General features: G+C 42.8%; 1 protein-coding gene across 11 annotated transcripts in view; it reads right to left on the reverse strand.

The window, feature by feature from the left end:
• Positions 1 to 18,098, reverse strand: part of SEPTIN11 (septin 11) — a 92,971-nt gene that overhangs the window by 24,284 nt on the left and 50,589 nt on the right. For all 11 annotated transcript variants that reach the window (XR_015725437.1, XR_015725438.1, XM_045790102.2 and 8 more), the window contains exons 3-6: positions 15,665 to 15,860; positions 8,619 to 8,805; positions 5,300 to 5,461; positions 1,001 to 1,097 (exon numbers count right to left, since the gene is read on the reverse strand). Coding sequence is in view for 9 of the 11 variants with exons in the window: in XM_045790102.2 (XP_045646058.1) it covers positions 1,001 to 1,097; positions 5,300 to 5,461; positions 8,619 to 8,805; positions 15,665 to 15,860 (642 nt within the window). In the remaining 2 variants the exon portion in view is untranslated. The remainder of the gene's footprint in view (positions 1 to 1,000; positions 1,098 to 5,299; positions 5,462 to 8,618; positions 8,806 to 15,664; positions 15,861 to 18,098) is intronic.

Consider the following 18,098-nt stretch of genomic DNA (forward strand, 5'->3'; position numbering starts at 1 on the left):
CAGGGCACCGCGGGAGGAACCTTACAAATACGGTCTTTACCCTTCGGAATAATCCTGCCAAGTAGGCATTGTGACTCCTGCCTTGCAGATGCAGAAGCAAGGCTTTGAGAAGCACGCTGACCTCCTGAGTAGACGCGGCGGAGTGTGCACCCGGCCGCGAAGCCAGCTCTAGTTCTACTACTCCGTGCCCCTGGAAGTGTACGAGGCAGTTTTCACATACCACTGCTTTCAATTTTATCAACACTATGAAAACAGTTTTATTGTAGAGAAATAGCTAAGATTCATAAAAATTAAAATTTTCCTAGAGATCCCAATGGTGTAATTTCTTCTCACTTCTCACAGATTTATTGCCTTTATTCAGAACAAAAGAAAAGGAGGACTGATAGATCTTAAACCAATGAAGGGATTTTCTGTAGCGATCCTACTTAACCTGTAATATTGGGCATCTTCCTTCAAAACACACAAGGGCAGGTAACAGAGTCCTTGCCCAACAAAGCAACATATGGGAAGCTTCTTTAGGTCAGAGACTGTGGTCATGTCCCACAGTGCCAAACATAGGTCAGATAGCCTCATAATTATTGATACTTACTGAGATAACATTTAATCGGAAGACAAGTTTTCCAGAGATAATGGAGAAACAAGTATCCTCTTATTTACAAGAAACTTTCGCAGCTTTCTTATATTTTGCTGCTGAAACTGGTACCTAAGTGGTTGAAACTGCTAGGGAAGAACTCTTTTCTAGCAGGAATGGATACTGAATTTGCCACACAAGCCAACATTCTTGAGGGGCCGCCTCATTGGCACTAGGGCCCTGCGCTCACTTCTCCCTGGTCACCGTGTTTTGCTTCCTCGCTTCACAACTGCCACGTGTACAGCCCTGCTGCTCCCTTCCTCCTGCCCACGGCTGAGCACCTTCCCGAACACAGCGGGAGGGAAGGGACGGGGGCAGCTGGCGCAGGGGTTGAACGTGAACGCTCCCTTCCCCGTACTGTGCACCTACCCTGCACCACGCCCCAGGGGTACTGCCTGGCCTTTGCCATCTTGTTGCCGATCTTCACCTCTTCGGTGCTGCCGACCACCGCAAACGGGAGATGGACCTGTGAAGCAACACAAGGACAGAGAGGCGTTACCTTCTCCAGCTCCACCCCCTTCTGCAGGCCTCACTGAGTGACAGGAGAAAACAGGGAGGGAGGGTAGGAGAGGGATGGGGCTCTGCAGGTCAGTGGGGGTGAGCTGTGTGTACCCCACCCTTTCTATACCCAAATACAGAATAGGTGATAGGAGCTCGCTTCAAGGGAAATGGTAGGAGTCTTTGCACCCACTCAGGAAGCTGTAGACACATGTTGTACAAGACCGTAGCCACTAATACATGTGGCCACCGAGCACTTGAAATGGGGCTTGTGGGATTAAGACACTGAATTTTTTATTTTATTTATGTTTAATTAATTTACATTTAAATTAAATTGGAAGAGAAAATGTTTTTCCATTAAATAAAATTCTGCTGTTTGAGGACTGCACTTTATCTTGCTTCAAACTCAAATCTTCTAAAGAAAGAACCAGTCTGCTCAATGTGGATGTGAACATTAGAGGAAAATTATCTTTTTGGTACTTATTTCATATTGAAAACTTTCAAGTATGTTAGGAGCAACTTGAGGATTCATCCAAATTGGGGTATGCTGTAATTATAAAATATACATTGGATTTCAAAGACTTACTGTGAAAGTATCTCATTAATTTTTATATTGATTACATGTTGAAATGATAGTATTTTGAATATATTCAGTTAAGCTTCGAAATTAATTTCACATTTCCTTTTACTCTTTTTTATAGTGCCACTTCTACCAAATTTTTTTAGAGATTTTATTTATTTATTTTGAGAGAGAGAGAGAGAGAGAGAGACAGCAAGCCCAGAGAGAAGAGCAGAGGGGGAGTGAAAGGAAGGAGGACAGAATTCCAAGCAGACTCTGCACTGAGCATGGAGCCCGAAGTGGGGCTTCATCTTACAACCCTGAGATCATGGCCTGAGCCAAAACCAAGAGTCCGATGATCCTTAACCGACTGAGCCACCCAGGTGCCCCCCTTTTACTTTCAAATGTGACTACTATAAAATGTTAAATTACTTGCGTGACTCATATTTTTATTGAAAAGCATTGCTTTAGACAGTTGACTCCTGTACAAAATTTAAGTCAGAAGTACACTTTAGCCCAAATTACTGGTCCAAGCCTTGCAGCCCAGGCTTATCTCAAGCACAGGTGGTGTTCAAGACACCAGACTATTCCACGCTGGTTTTCCTGGTAGCTATGGCTACTTTCTGGGAGTGGGGAGTGGAAGGGGCTAGAACTCCACCTTTCTTCTATTAGCACGTAAGAACAGGAAGATTTGAAATGGCTGTTCTGAGAACGATGATCTCAAGCTCCCTGATCCACCACTCTTCTACTGCAGATAAGCTGAGAAAGACAAGAATGTTTCAAAGCCAAATCCTCTCCCACAGAGGGGAGAACCCTCAGCCCAGGCTGCCCAAGTGGTATTTCATCTGATGCTCAAGATAGTTCTATTTTCTGGTTCATCTCACACTCTGTAGGAAGAAAGCACATTCTCTTCCTCAGACTCTCAGTCTGGAACTGGAATGTGTTCCCTGAAGCTGAGGAGCAACAGGACTCTTCCGGCCAACGTTTTGGTGTCATGACCAAGGAAACCGTTTTTTCCACCCATACTGAGGGACAAAAGCAACTGCCAAAGAAATCTGTTTTCCACCTATCACGTGGGATTTCATCACCAGGAACCGTTTGCAATGGAGAGTCTAAAAAAAAAAAAAACAAACTTCTTGTTGAAGAACAAGATTAATTTGGGATGATCAGCTCAATTAATCGGATAGAGAGAGCCAAGATTCGTGGCTATTTTCTTTCCAAGAAATGTAACACGAATTTAGTTACATGACCATCCGAAATGATTTAAAAGGATGGGGAGGTATATAAAGGGAAAAGCAGATGATATTTATCCATGTTATTTCTCGAATCCTACACTGACATCCCCAATGGCGGCTCTACAGCAGAAAAAACCAGTGCTACCCCATCCGGAGCTCTTGACAGTGCTGCAATAGGAGCCCGCTGCTGTGCGGCGCGAGGGCCAAGCTGCCTGCGCTCACTCCCACCCGCCCTGCGGACAGCTGGGCCTTGTGAGGGCCGGGGCTGAGTCTCCTCCCACCTGCGGTAGCGGTAACAGTACCTACCTACTGATAACAGTCCCTACCGACGGGATTGGTGGGGGACTAAATGTCAATAATGCCTTGCGCAGTGGCCGGTGCACAGTAAATGCTCCATGGATGTCAAAAATGTCAGGCGCTTTGATTATTAGGAAACTCTCAGTCCCCACGACCAGAGAGCTCTAGACCTGGAAGGAGACCTCACATGCTACCCGTTTCAATCCTGCTTAGGAATTCCTTCTACCACGGCTCTTCTAAGCGCACTGGTACAGAATCTGTTGTCCACCCACCTGCGATGCGAACGCACTCCGTCAGGGTGCTTGCTACGCTGAGGTGGCCTGATGGCCAAATCCCTCACTGCCCCTTCACCCACTGGTTTCAGTTCTGTCCTTTGAATAAGAGCAGTCACTCTCCCCTAGGAGGACCTTCCTTTCACATCCCCTCAGCCATCTCCCCAGGAAGAATCTGCTCTCCAGTTTCCAGAAGTTCCAGAGCCTTTACTAACCTGACCACAGGAGCATGGCAAGCAGAGTGGGTTATACAACTCAGAGTGTGACCAGACTAGAGCAGAGTGGAGCTGGACTAGCTTTGCTTTAATGAGCTCCTAAATTTTAAATTCATACAGTATCTCCAGAAAGGGGAGGAGTTACATTGGCTTTCAAAGTCCTAGTCATATAGGGGATAAGGTCAGGAAGAAATTCCTCCCTGAATGATAACGATGCTATATAGAAAAGTCCATATGCTGAACTGAAGAAACAAGAAGTTTTGTGGAATAACCCTGTTCTCCTAAATTATGATGGCAAGCGACACAGATGTGGGACCAGCGTTGAGATCTCTGCTGCTATTAGCTGGCTTTGACCAAGTCATTTAATAATCCCGATGAGTTTCGGTAGGAGTCCCCATCATATGAAATGTCTCGCATAGGCAAATCTATAGAGATAAGAAAGTAGAGAGGTGGTTGCCTAGGGCTGGGATGATTAGAGGGTTGACAGCTAAAAGGTACACAATTTCTTTTTGGGGTGATGAAAAGGTTCTAAAATTGATGGTGGCAATGGTTGTACAACTCCGTGAATATATTAAAAACCACTGAATTGTATGCTTTAAATGGGTAAATTGTACACTCTATCAATTACAGCTCAATAAAGCTGTTAATAAAAAAAAGAGTGCCTTTATGGATTTAATAATGACTTTATTAGACACTTTTCATGACCAGATCTAAGGGAAGTAGAACATATCTCAACCTACCACAATTTAAAAATCTAGACTGACTTCTGCTGCCACTAGCATACTTTTGAATCATTTTTAGCATGTATACAGGGAAAGGCAACTTATTTAATAGCTTCTAATTACATTTCACTGAAGCTAACCTACAATTTTAAGAATTCCAAAAACCATCATTGGGCATCTACTATGTGCAAAGAACGCTACTTTTACAGAAGTTATGCATTCCTAAAAGGAAAAAAAAAATGTATAGTAATTGTGGCCCAGAGATGAGCCATGGCTGTGAGATACAAAAGAGGCAGTGGGAAAGATTCAGGCATCAGAGGGCAGCATGGAGCCTCACCACAAGACATCATATCGCAGGTACACTTAAGACCTGCTGAAGCTTTAGTCATTTCTCTTCTGACCATCCCCCCTGTGAGGTGAAGGAATTATACCTCAACTGCCAGTTAACCCAATGACTCAGGAAAGGATAGGAGAAACAGAAAGGAGGAGAAGGCAGGAACCCTTCACAGAAGCCAAAATGAGGCAGGTGGCCATAATTCTGCCAACAATGCCCAAAACAAGCAGAGATCTATTTCCTTTCAGCTGCTTTGTGTGAGGTGGTGCTGGGCTGGCATTCTTCCCGTGAGATCTGCTGTAGAAATCTTACCTGTTGGAGCGGGAAGGAAACTGGAGTTCAGCCTGCCTAACTTTCCCATTTGATAGATGGAGACACTGAGGAGAAGGGTGGTTAAGTGCCTTGCCCTAGTGGCGGGGCTGGGCCACACTAAAGAATCAGATTCCTGGTCCAGTGTTTAGTCACTCTGCAATGCTGCTACCAAGAAAAGCTTTCAGAAAAATTACTGGTAGGTTCTTCCTAACTTGAGGACTTACACTCATTGTTGCATTTATCTCCGCCACCGTTTCTTCATCTGTGGGGAACTGATATATCTGGACTCCATTGCTGACTAGTTCACTCATGATCTTACTCTTGAATTTGTGCAGTTCGTTTTTGGCGATGGTGTCAGCTTTTGCAATTATTGGAATGATGTTCACCTACAAAACAAACACATCCATTTTTACACAATTCCAATGTAAGAAAAATAAGACAAGTGAATGAAATATAATAAACAACAAAAACTGTAAACTTCACCTAAAAAATAGAGATGATACTGAAAATCACTTTCTGCCCAGATGCAAAATTAAGAAGATATGGGATAATCTTTTCGCTCCACCTGTGAACACTTTTACTCCCTCCCTTCCGGCACTGAGAGCATACTTGTAATTTCCTCTTCTGTGCTACCGCATTTTTTTTTCTTTTTTTACCGAGTAGAAGGAAGTGTTACTCTATGACAAATAGCAATAACAAAGAAGCCTATTCTTTGAGTAACCAACCACTCCTTTTCGACCCCTCCCAAGCTACTTGAGGAGCTTGATTTTTACATGTTCCTAACAGTGTGATCGCCAAGACTGTGTTAGTTAGAACAGTTGAATATCCAACTCGCCCAGGATAACATCATCTTTTTTTTTTTTTCCCTAATGACTGCTAGGAGTGGAGAACCTATGTATTCACCAAAACAAAAACAGTTTCACCTACTCCTAAAATTTTCAAAATCATACCAACCAATTCCTTGGAAATACCAGCTTCTATCACATTACTTCTTCATGCCAGAATGAGACCTAGTGCCAAAGGTAAGGCTCACTTTCAGAGCACAGGCTACAAAGACCAGGAAGAAGGCAGAGTTTGACAACCGTGGCAGAAAGCCCAGAGTGAGAGCCAGGGACACCCTCAAGCACCAGCCCCAAACCCCAATGTCAGTCATTCTTCCAACTTTCCCCAGCATTGTCCACACAGCACATTTTTTAAAATTCCTATTTTTAAGATCAACTTTCTTCCACCCCATGGTAGGTATAGAGGCTTCAGTAAGACACTACTGACATCTGATACCTGGGGCCGTGCTCTCCATCCAGCTCAGGGGAAAGAGGGACCGGCTCGGTGAGAAAGCCATCCTAGCAAGACAATGAGGGAGTCTTTAGGGAGGTTTTCTTGGTCATGTCTGCCTTCCTTTGCTTCTCCTTTTATTCCAAGAGCCAAATCAAAATCCCTGATACATCACAATGAGAAGACACATGGATAGAAAAACCTCTTTCACCCCTCATTCCTCCCCCCACTCCTACCCTCCTCAGGCTTGGGCTCATCCAGCAAGTCACAGACTGAGAAAAACACTGATGCGAAGACGACGTCTGGGTCAGGACCCGAGGAACAACACGCTTCCCCATTGTTCTTACTGGCTGTTGTTCTTACTGGCTATCTTCCGTACACACTTAGCACTCAGTTAATGTTACACAGACAAAAGGGCAGAGCTCCACAGCTTCTTGGGCCAACTTGATCAGAGTAGATAGAGGAACCAAACAATTTAGATTTAACATCTTCCTTGGTGGCAGGTACTTGAAAATCTTTTCTGAAATTATCATATATTTGTGATTTATAGAGCTAAGGGCCTGAACTCTACATGTTGCTTCTATCAAATACCGTTTTCAGACGCTACCCAGCGTGCCCAGCTGTGCAGCAACAGCGATTCTTTGAAAGCAGTTTCACCTGCTCTCTGGGGACTTTTTTTTGTTTTTTCCAGCTGTGTTTGCTTTGCTTTATTGTCTTTCCCTTTTTAACGCAACTCTAGTAAGCATAACCCTGTTGCTGAATCTTAGCCTGGCGTGGTCCACAGACGTGGCCTCAGTCAGGATCCCGCCTGCTGCCCTGCAGCCAGGACAGCACAGGGAGCCTGCCTCACGGCCCAGATCCCTCCACCGTCCGTGGCTAACTGCCGCTGAAACAAATGCGACGGAGAAGGGTTTCTATTTGTTCTCCGGAGAGCACTCCAGCGGCAGTAATCCCTTCATGCCATCCGTCCGTGTGTCTGAGCATGCTGGAAGCCGAGGAGCCTGGCTCTGCGCCTGCCGGCGCCTCGGCGGCCAGTTCACACAGAAGCCTTGGGGACAGGCTGGTCTTCTACGTGTTCTCTATCATGTTCCTCCGGAGAGAAAGCATCTTTCCAACAGTGTTGTTTAGATAAAAACTAACACCCAACGAAACCCTCTAGAGACGATAAGACTCTTCTTGAAAACCAAAAGGAGGTTAGAAGAGAAAATACCACAGCTTCTCTTCGGGGTCGTTCCCACTGTCATTTGCTGCTTTGTTTTCATAATGAACTGTCTTCCATTTATTTCGAAAGGAAAAATCAAATTGTAAAGTAGATCACTAAATGTTATCAAACTTCTCAGTACTTTCCTTCAAATGTTGGGAAAGGGAGAGGTTATTAATGTGGAAAGCTCAGGCGTCAAACAGAAACTACTTTTTAAAAACACTTGGGTGCAGTTCAGTTTTAAATCTAAGGAGCTGGACTGTCCTTATCACCTAAGTAAAAAAAAAATTTAATACCCTTTTTTTTCACTCTAAACTTCATATTAAAAGCCAAACTTTTAAAGACCTTTAAAAAAGAAATTTAGAGAAAGCTTTTAAGAAAATAAACAAATTGTGACTTCATGTTTCAAGCTCCCTAAATTTAACCCTTTCTGTGACCTTTTAGGTGCCTCCACTATGTAATTCCCCAGCCCTCGTCAGAGTACCCACTGGTGCTAATTTAAGAACTAAAAATACCTGGTAAAGAGCTCCATGGTTTTATTTGTGTGTTTGTTTTATTTTGTTTAGCCTAACATCCAGAGGTTTTGAAGCATTTTTCTCACATTGCTAAACCCTATTGTTCTGTAAACCAGAAAAGACAATTACGGGGTTGGAGGAAGGGGGAGGGATGAATAGGCAAGAGTGCAGAGCAGTTTTAGGGCAGGAAAACTACTCTGTATACTATCATGATGGATACAGGTCTTTATAGATGTGCCCAAGCCCACAGAATGTACACCACCAAAAGGGGACCTTAATATAAACAATGGCCTTTGGGGGCGGAGGCGCCCATGTAGGTGCACTGACTGGAACAACGTGCCCATCGGGTGAGGGTGTTGATGTGGGGGCAGGGGTATTCGGGAATCTCTGTACCCTCCTCTTAACTCTGCGGTGAACCTAAAACTGCTGTGAAAAACAGTCTTGTAAGACAAAACAATACAACCGAATGACATTAAGAGGAGAAAATAAATCAGAGCCTTCAGATAAAGGTGATCTAAAAGGAGAGGGGACGGTGGCCAGAGTGGCAGTGGGTACCTTGCTGTCCAGCTTTTTCATGGTGACTAGGTCCAGAGACTTCAGGGAATGGCCGGTGGGGGCAATGAAGTAGAGGCATGCGTGGATCCTGGTGTCGTGGTAGTTGAAGAGAGAACGTTTGATCTTCAATTCCTCTTGCAGGTAGGCCTCAAATTGGGCATCGATATATTCCACTATCGGCTTATAGCTAGAATGCAGAAGAATGTTTTGTAAAACACATCTTCACATCAGCATGTTTCCAGTCTTAAACCTCTCATGCAGGTCAGTGCAGGACAATCCTTCAGTAAAATCTTCAGTGGCTCCCTTGCTTAAGAGCTGAAGCCCCCAGTGCCTAACCTGGGCATCCCAGGCCTTCCATCCTCCGTTCCCTGAACACCTCTGAATCTCCTCTCTCCCACTCCCTCCCTGGCTCACCGCTCCTGTCCCAAGCACACACACAAAGCTTTCATCTGCCTTTGTTCACGCTAGCCCCCCTACCCGGAACAGGCTTCTTCCTAGTATTCTCCTGGCTAACATTCATCCTTTAAAACAGAGATTATAAATATGTGAACCATGCTGTCACTTCCCATGGCAGACATTGCTAAGAGATTGTGGCATTCCTTCCTGCTGGGCTGAAACGGAGTCTCAAAATCTGTCTTAATAAAGTGACTTTGACAGCCTCTGCCAACTGATTGACTTTGGTGCACAAAAGGAAAGTGGTTTTTGATTTCAGGCAATAGCATCACCTAGTGGGAGCTCTTCCCCAGTTGTCTGCCCCACCCCTCCGGAGATGAGGGGCGCTCGGTGCTCTCATCTAGCCCTGTGCTCCTTCCACAGCTTCATCTATAAACTGAGGGGCCTGCGTGATTAGGAGCTTCAAGATTACTTCCAACTCCGAAATTTTATGATTTGAAGGTGAACTCTGTAACCCTTTCTTCTCAACAAATCATAATTCAAATCTGTTTTAAATAATTACATTATGATTCTATTAACTGACCATAAGCATTAATAGCATACTGGGAATATGCATTCGATAAACCAGATGTTCTCCAGGGACTCAGGAATACATTAAGTAGGTCACTGTGGAAAAGCTATAAACTTTCAGGTCTCCAGGGGACTGCTCAGAAGTCAGTGTTAGCCGCAATGAGACTGGTCTACTAGGAACACAATGGGTTAATTCTCCCCAAACTTACTACCCTGCTGAGGAATGACTTAAGCTTTAAGAAAAATAAAAACCTTTCAACACTTAGCTCCCCTGACTCATATAGTAAACTGAAATCCTTGAAAGGGAACTAGGAATCTTTGTAATGTGGATGACAGCAGACACCCTAAGAGAACAAACAAACAAAACAAAAAACATATGTATAACCAAAAATCGAAAGCACTCAGAAAAAAGTTTCTTGATATTTTTCCTTGGTGATTCATCATAATCCACCGATTCAATCTGAGCAGACAAAATCTCTAGGGGTTTAAAGAAAAAGCAGGATATGCCTCCGTAATAATAAAGTTCTAAATATGACAACAGAAATCCCAATAAATTCTAATAGAAAGAATGAGCAAGTGATAAGTTTCTTCTATGTTTCTCACTTTAAAACACAGGCAGGTATTACACAACAATAATATCATAGGATAGTGGTTAGAAGCATGGATTTAAGCCAAACCAACTCCCACTCCACAATTCACTACATATGTGACCTTGAGCAAGTTACTAAACATCCCTGTGTCTCAATTTTCTCATAGGTAAATCAAGGACAAAAAAGTACCTATATCAGAGAGCTATTGTGATAAATAAGCTAATATATCTAAAGGACTAGCACGTAAGAGTAAGATATAACTATTTCACAGTAATATAATAAAAAATAATAAACAACAAATAAGAGAAAAGCAAGCCTGACTTTCTAGAAAGAGAAGCAGGGGAAAAAGGATCCGGCTTATGGTAACCATTCTGCTACTGAGCTCATGCCCTGCAGGGAAGGGGACCGGGCCACTCCACCGAGGTCCACCCCTGTCAGTCCAAGGCCTGATCTTTGCGTCTCCGGACGCTGAGGCATGTGTTTGGGGAACCATGGTCTTTCTCCAACACCCTCTTAGAAAAGGAAAGGAAAAGCAGCTCACAAGCAGTTGCTCCTTCCTGCCTCACCAGTTCCTGATTTTCAGCTCCTCAGCACCTCCTCCCCAGCAGTGCTCCAAGTATGTTTCTGCTTTCTATTAATTTCCCTCTTGCCTCTGGTGTTGATTCTGGTCCTCCAAGACCATGCGAGGCATAACATCTCTCCTTTTCCAATGAGGAATGCTTTCTGCCCTGGATTCAATATATCCCAAGAAATCTTTTGTCTCTTACATCTTGGGTTTCCTTCTGCCTGCCCCTGTCGGGGAGCTCTGGCTAATCTTCCGGTCTCCTTCTTTTCCCTTTATGTGATCTCCATGAAAAATCACATTTATTCCTGTGTTTTACTTACCATCTAAGGGATGGTAATTCATAAATCTCTGCTTGTAGCCCAGATCTTTCACTCAAATTTCAGCCCCATCTATCCATTTGCTTACGAGGTATCTCCATTGGCTCTTCTAAATAAACGTGTCCAAGACGGGACTCTTCATCTTGCCCCCAAACCCACACTTCCCTGTATTCCTTCGCTTGGTGAATGGCAGAATGGCACCCCATGTACACCACCCCGGGACCTCCTCTTCTACTCCTCCCCGCCACACACACACAATCAATCATAAAATTCCTAATTTTAACTTCTAATTGTTATAACAAATCAAAAGAAATGTACTCCCGGAGAACTATTTACCAAAATCATTCCTTGTAGTTTAAATCAGCCAGTAGTTTTGTATTGCCCTTCATAATCCTTTAAACAAATGATCTGCCCCTCCTCTCCTACTCCTTTCCACTTCTTATCTATATTCACAATCATAAAGATAAGGAAGTTTAATCTCAATTCTGCCTTTTGCCAGTTTCCATTCTTACAGAAAGGACACCCATTTATTTTCTGTTTGGCCAATTCCAACTTCTCTGGATTGTAGTCATACCAAGCAGAGGAAAGTGGAGAAGGGCAAATCAAATCTAGTCCTTACATTGTCACATCATTTCCTTTTAAGGCATGGGGATAGTCCTTTTTACCCACAACTCATTTTGTTCATATACCCCCAGTCACAGAATTCACAATAAAATACAGAGGCTGACCCTGAAACTGATGGAAAAAATATTTTATACAATGTTTTCTATCCACCCAAGCTACCTACTGATCATTCCTGCAGAAGAACCAACACCACTGTTGAGGGACTGACTCTCCATTTTATATATGGCCAGATACCTACCATCTATTTTTCTCTATCTTGCTGTTAGTTAAAATTGTTTTCCTTATCTCTCAACTACCTCCATCAGAAACTTTAGTAAAAACAGAAATTAAAGAGCTATTGGGCCACTTCACTACCCTTTTGTAACTCTGATACAAAGATCTGGTGAGTTTGAAGATTTCAATTATTCATGCTTTTCAGGGCTGATTATCATTACAGTTAGTTATATGCCATTGACATTCTATCTCCCATTTCCCAAATGTGGGGCAAATGAATTATTCTATTTCCAGTTCCATGACAAAACTTGGTTTACCTTCTTCTCCAGACTCCTTCCCTTCTTCACTGAAGAGTACAGACAGCAAAGCAAAGAAGCTCTTAACCCACGAAGAGTTAATCATGCTATTCAACATAACAGGAAACCTTACCAGATCTCTCTTCCTGCCTCCTTCTAGCTAGCTCAGTCCCAGGCAGATACTCACGCAGGAATGCTGACATGACTGAAGCCTACATAAACAAGCCGGGACTTTCTTGAAGTCCTGCATTCATGGCAGAAAAGCTTGCCTCAGCCCCAAAGTAGTAAAAATAATCATGGGTTTAGAGAAATAGCACATTGCTTTCCATATGGTTACATATCAATGCAAAAATATGTGTATCTCACTTCCAATTCTTGTATGGAAGCAGACTGTCCGAAAAAAAAAAAAATTAAACAATAGTAATTCAGGTTTAGAGTCAACAGTGTCAACAATGCCTTCTGGGGCACAGAGTTCTAAATGCCATTTAAAGAGGTTATGCAACAGCTGTCAAGAAATTTCAGAAGAAAAAAAATATTTGGTATCTAGGTTAGGTTAATATCACACTTCCTCTCTTCTAAATCTCCTTGGAAACTATTATTTGACCCAAATGAGTCAGATAATTTCTTAAAGAGGCCTCCAGCTGCAAATACGAGAATCAGTATTGTAATAGCCACTTGCTGTTCAGTGCCGGCCAGTGGAAACCACCAGGCTGGAGGAAAATCGCCACTTGGGGAGAGGTAATTCAGTGCAGCCACTGAGGCAATGGCTCTGAGCAGGAAGAGCACACGGAGTTTTAGCAGAAAGATGTTGGAAGATGGTTCTCATTCTTGCAGGAAGGCATCCTGAAAAGGTCCGGTTACTGCCTTGCAATCAGGGACTGCACAAGCATGACATCCTCCAACCCCAGGGAGAAACCTGTGTGGGTCGGACAGAGGGCGATACGGCTCGCTCTGAGTACATGGTGATTGCCCAATGACAGGGAACCCCTGCTCTCTCCCCAGCCCCCCAAATGCACCTGTGTTCTTGTTCTTGTTGCCAAGGCCTTCCCTTCATCTATTTCACTTGGTATTACAAACAGCCTTCAGGCAGTAACTTCTCCATCATTCCTTGGCATTGAGGTCATAAATTAAGAGCAACAGCTCAGCTGCAGGGTCTGAGCTTAGCGGTCCCCCACCCCGTACAATGTACAGATAGTTCATTTTGACCAGATGCGAAATAAAATCCTTCTCACTACATCTAACAATTGCTCCTGTTATTACAGGACAATGTTTATTGAAGACCATTTAAATTGCTCTATAGATAAAATGGAGCTCAGTGCTCAGCTAGAGAATGAATTAAATATTTCGTTCTAATTACTATGGTGCTCATATATATCAGAATAGTTAAGATATCTCTAGGCAATACACATTCTAGATAGAAATAGTTCAAGTTCCTCTTTATAAAACACATGCACATAATATACACAGTTTTGAGGGAAATTTAAGAAAGAAAGAAAAAGAAAGAAAGAAAGAAAGAAAGAAAGAAAGAAAGAAAGAAAGAAAGAGAAAGGAAAAGAAAAGAAAGAACGAACCCTGGTACTAATAAAATTTCTGAGTCCTAAGCAAACATATCTTACTGATTTGGTGTTTTATTCCCATTATGTTGTCACTGCATAAAAATGTCTCTGGAAGCCCCCGTCTAGAGTCATCTTTGGACCTGGGACAATTTTAACTTTCTCTAACTTCTTTTGAAAATGAATACAATATTTAAAATAGTCATAAGATATTTGATGTTAACAATGATGAATAGGATGGAAGATCTCGAGAAGGAGTGTGAACAATATCTGGGGACCGACGTTAACGAATCAGTTGAACACCAGGAAGTTTTAAGGTTAACAACTACCCTCAAATTAAGGCATACAGTAACTCAGAGAGCAGAGCCAAACTTACTTGGCTTTATAAATTGAGTATGTATTTTATAAAAATAAAACCTAACTATTATTTTATAATGAAATCTTCAAGTTTATGTGAACAGGTTTTAATGAATGAATACGTAAGACGTACAGGTAGTAGCCTCTATCTACATACAAACTATTGGAACACAATTCTTAGAAAATATTTTATTTCTTAAGCAGGTTAAACACATCCTTTCTTCCACATATATAGTTTATTGTACGTATTACTTCATTAGCTTAACAAATCCCACTGGATAGAGAGGGGAAAGTTTAATCCAGTCGACCTAAATTCCTCATTAAACTTGACTGAAACCACAATCATTCAGACTCGATTTGGCAATTCTGCACCCAGCATGCTGCCCACCCCTCTTAGCAGCCTAGAGGAAGACCCAGACACTTCACAGAAGGACTCACAGTGCCTCACACCAAGCACTCACATCAATAGCAAGATCCAGGCCCAGCTGGAAATCAGGATTTTTCCAGGACATCTGCCATAAAAATGCTTTCTTCGCTTTGAGGTTTTAGGAGCTAATATCACTTTGACCAAAGACTTCAAAATACAGGATGACCCCTTATTACCACATCCTCTTCCAGGCCTTGCCTTCCACAGTGTCCTTCCTTAGGCCTCTGCCTAAGAATAGTACTGTACACAGTAGCCCACATCTAGTGACATTCCCTTAAAGTGAGATAAACTGCCACGGTCCCATTGCTTGTCACTGGCAGAATCCAGGCTATAACCCAGGTCTCCTAAATCCTGGGCTGTGGCTTCTAACAGATGATTTCTCATCAACTCTCAGTTTTCAATGAAATCCGTAAGAATTTGGGGATTAAGTCAAATATCCCAATCCGCCTCAGGGACTAAGAGAGCATGGCAGATGCTCATTGCAAATTCCTCTACTCTTTAATGCCTTCTCATTTTGCAGAGTTGCAAAAAACAAAAACAAAAACAAAAACCACGTTTCTCAGATTCTCTCAGCTAGAGTTCTAGATGACGTTTAGTTTCCACCAAACCAATGCAGCCTTACAAGACCTAGAGGCAGGGGGTGAGCAAAACATGGCAGAGGCCACGCACAGGCCACACCTGTTCCCCTTGCAAGTGATGGTAAAGGCATTTGCTTATCTGGGACAGAACTGGTGGAGGTTCTAGGGACCTCCCCCCCAGTGTCACAGGTACCAAATTACATAAGGTGACTGGTGGCAGGGGCTTCTGCCAACCATCCTGTAGAATTGTTGGGTGATTGCTTTTCCTGCTGGGAAAGCCCCCAAATCTAGTTCCATGACCCTCTGGAAAAATGCCACAAGCTAATTTATTCCTTCTAAGAAATCCATTTTTCCCTTAAAGTAGCTGGAATCAACTGTGTTGTCTGGTTCTGACCTCAGGGAAGAACATTCTAAGAAAATTTCTCAGAGAACAAGAATGCCTTTTCTTTTAGGCAACAGAAGACCAGCCCCATAACTAGTGAACATTTAGCCTTTGGATTTACGGAGGACAGGTCCTGCCATCTCCTGATCCGTTTATATCCCCATGAGATCCCAAGATGTACCTGTCATCTTTATTTATCTGGTCTCCAAATCCCACAGTGTCGACGATGGTTAACTTCAGCCGTACATTGCTTTCCTGAAGCTCGTAACTTCTGGCTTTTAACCGGACACCTGGTTCATTGTGAGTAGCTGGGTCACTTTCAAATTTGGTGTTGAATAAAGTGTCCATTAATGTGGATTTGCCGATGCCCGTCTCACCTACATGACCACAAGGGAAACATAAGAGAATGTGTCAATGCCTCTCGGACACCAGTTCAATTCATCAGGAATTTCTCATACTCATAACTGTAAAATTTTCATGAAAGTATCACCAGAAATCCCACTACAAAAAGATAGTTCCTTACATGTGTGATCTATCAAATATGTCCCTAAATATGCCTTAATGAATTACAGAAACCGTTTAGCATAAAAGATCTTGCATTTACAGATCAAGATGTTCTCCTTAACCTCTGGACAGAGAAAAAGAACCTGCAAGCTTGCCTGTAGCAGTGTGTGCATTACAAAGACACAAACCGTATCTCTTTCTCTCCTAAACATTGGTGTGTAATATTACATCACTTTAAAAAATACTATATTGTTTGTTTCTGTTACCAGGGGAAAAAGAAGACTAATCCCATTTATATGATCTGATGTAACCAAATTATGGGATACCACCTAATGTTGTTGAAAAGAATTACATTTTCAAAACAACACTCAACAATAACAGCAATGCAGTTAGAGTTACTGAGGGCTTACTTTGTGCCAGGCCCTATAGCAAGGGCTTCCAATGCATTATCACACTTAAATCCCACTACTATCCCCCGGGAAATAGGCACTCTTGTCTCCTCCATTTCACAGATGGGGCAGGAAGGCCTCTCTAACTTTAAGGAACTTGTCTATTGTCTAAAGTCACATTGTTCTATGGCAGAGCCAGGATTTTCACCCAAGTTTGTGTGGTTCTAACACCTACACTCAACCAACACAACATCCTGACTTTACTATTAGAGAGAAAACCCACACGTGATATTCTCCAGTTATAGTTACAATCCGTAGGACTCCTCCATATTACTTCCATGTTTCCTTCCCTATTCAACTGGAATCAAGATGGGAAACATTTATTAGATCGTCTTTCCAGTTTCAGGGTGACACCTGAGATGATGAAAGTAAATGAGGTTAAGCAACCTGCAACAATGGCCTTGTTAATTCACATCGACAATTGAAATCGGTGTTTGCTGAAGCCCTAACATGTGCAAACGAGAGTGGCAGGGACCTGGGACCACTGCACTGATCAATAAAGGAGACCCAAATGTGGAGCAAGAAGAACGTTAGCTAGGCCTCTAAAACAGAGTCAAGCAAAACTCTCTCTTAATCCTAATTCTTATGTTGAGTTAAAGATAGCTGGCAATGAGAAAGAACCTACCCTTGGTGGTGGTGGTGGTGGTGGTGGTGGTGGTGGCGGCGGCGGCAACTGAGTGTGATAGTGGAAAGAGGGAGGCAGAAATCAAGAAACAGGATCCATAAGAATGCCTTTGTTTTTCAAATCTGGAATATTTCCCAGTTACACTTCCAGTTCAATTTAAACATGCCAACATGTTGCAGCTCTTTCAACAAATTCAAATTCCATGAGGTTCCTCTTCTAAAGGGTTGCTATAAAGACTTTTAGGATGGTGACAATTCTATGGGAAAAAGAGCTCTGGGATTTGTAGCCTTCAAGCAACTGTCCACTGTAATGACAGAATCCACTTACTAATTAGAGGTTCTGTAATACTCATTACTTTCAAACACAATGTGAAAGTGAAGTAGGATGGAGCCTTTCTGGATTTGAGCTTTCTCTACTTAGAAGCTTTATGTGTTTTACCACTGGCTATAACGATTCACTTAAAGAATAAGAACTGTTTAAGTACATTTACCTTACTCTTGAACTTTTCCCATTAGGCAGGCCCCTGATACATGTAAGAGCAAAGTGAAGCCTCCTTCATCAGGCTTCACTCAGCCAGTACTTTATCCAGTGCCTACCATGTGCCAAGTTCTGGGAATACAACAATGAACCAGCTTGACAGGTGTTCTTGCATTGCTTAGAATCTGACCTGGAATGTGACTGAATCCCAATCAGACTCTAATTTAGTATTACAGAATGATATTCTAAGTGTCTGCCATAACTACATGCCCCTTACGAGTAAGACATTCCCTGTGACCTTGCTAGTGACCACAGGTAGACTGGACCAGGGCTAGGCCCCCGACCAAAGGTACCCATAGCAGCCTGGTCACTAGGCTCTAAGAAAGTGCTCCATGCTGGACAGTGACCCGTCCATCCAATCAGAACTTCTCTCTTTGGGAGTTTGAATGAGAGATACACAACCCGCACACAAAGCAACAGCATGGAAAAGAAAAGACACACAAAGGGAAGTGAATAAGCAGAGGCCTCAAGGCAGAAAAGGCTGTGAGTACATAGAAGAC

This window comes from Ursus americanus, chromosome 8 (assembly GCF_024610735.1).
Source record: "Ursus americanus isolate L20-20 chromosome 8, mUrsAme1.1.p, whole genome shotgun sequence".
Classification (NCBI taxonomy): domain Eukaryota; kingdom Metazoa; phylum Chordata; class Mammalia; order Carnivora; family Ursidae; genus Ursus; species Ursus americanus.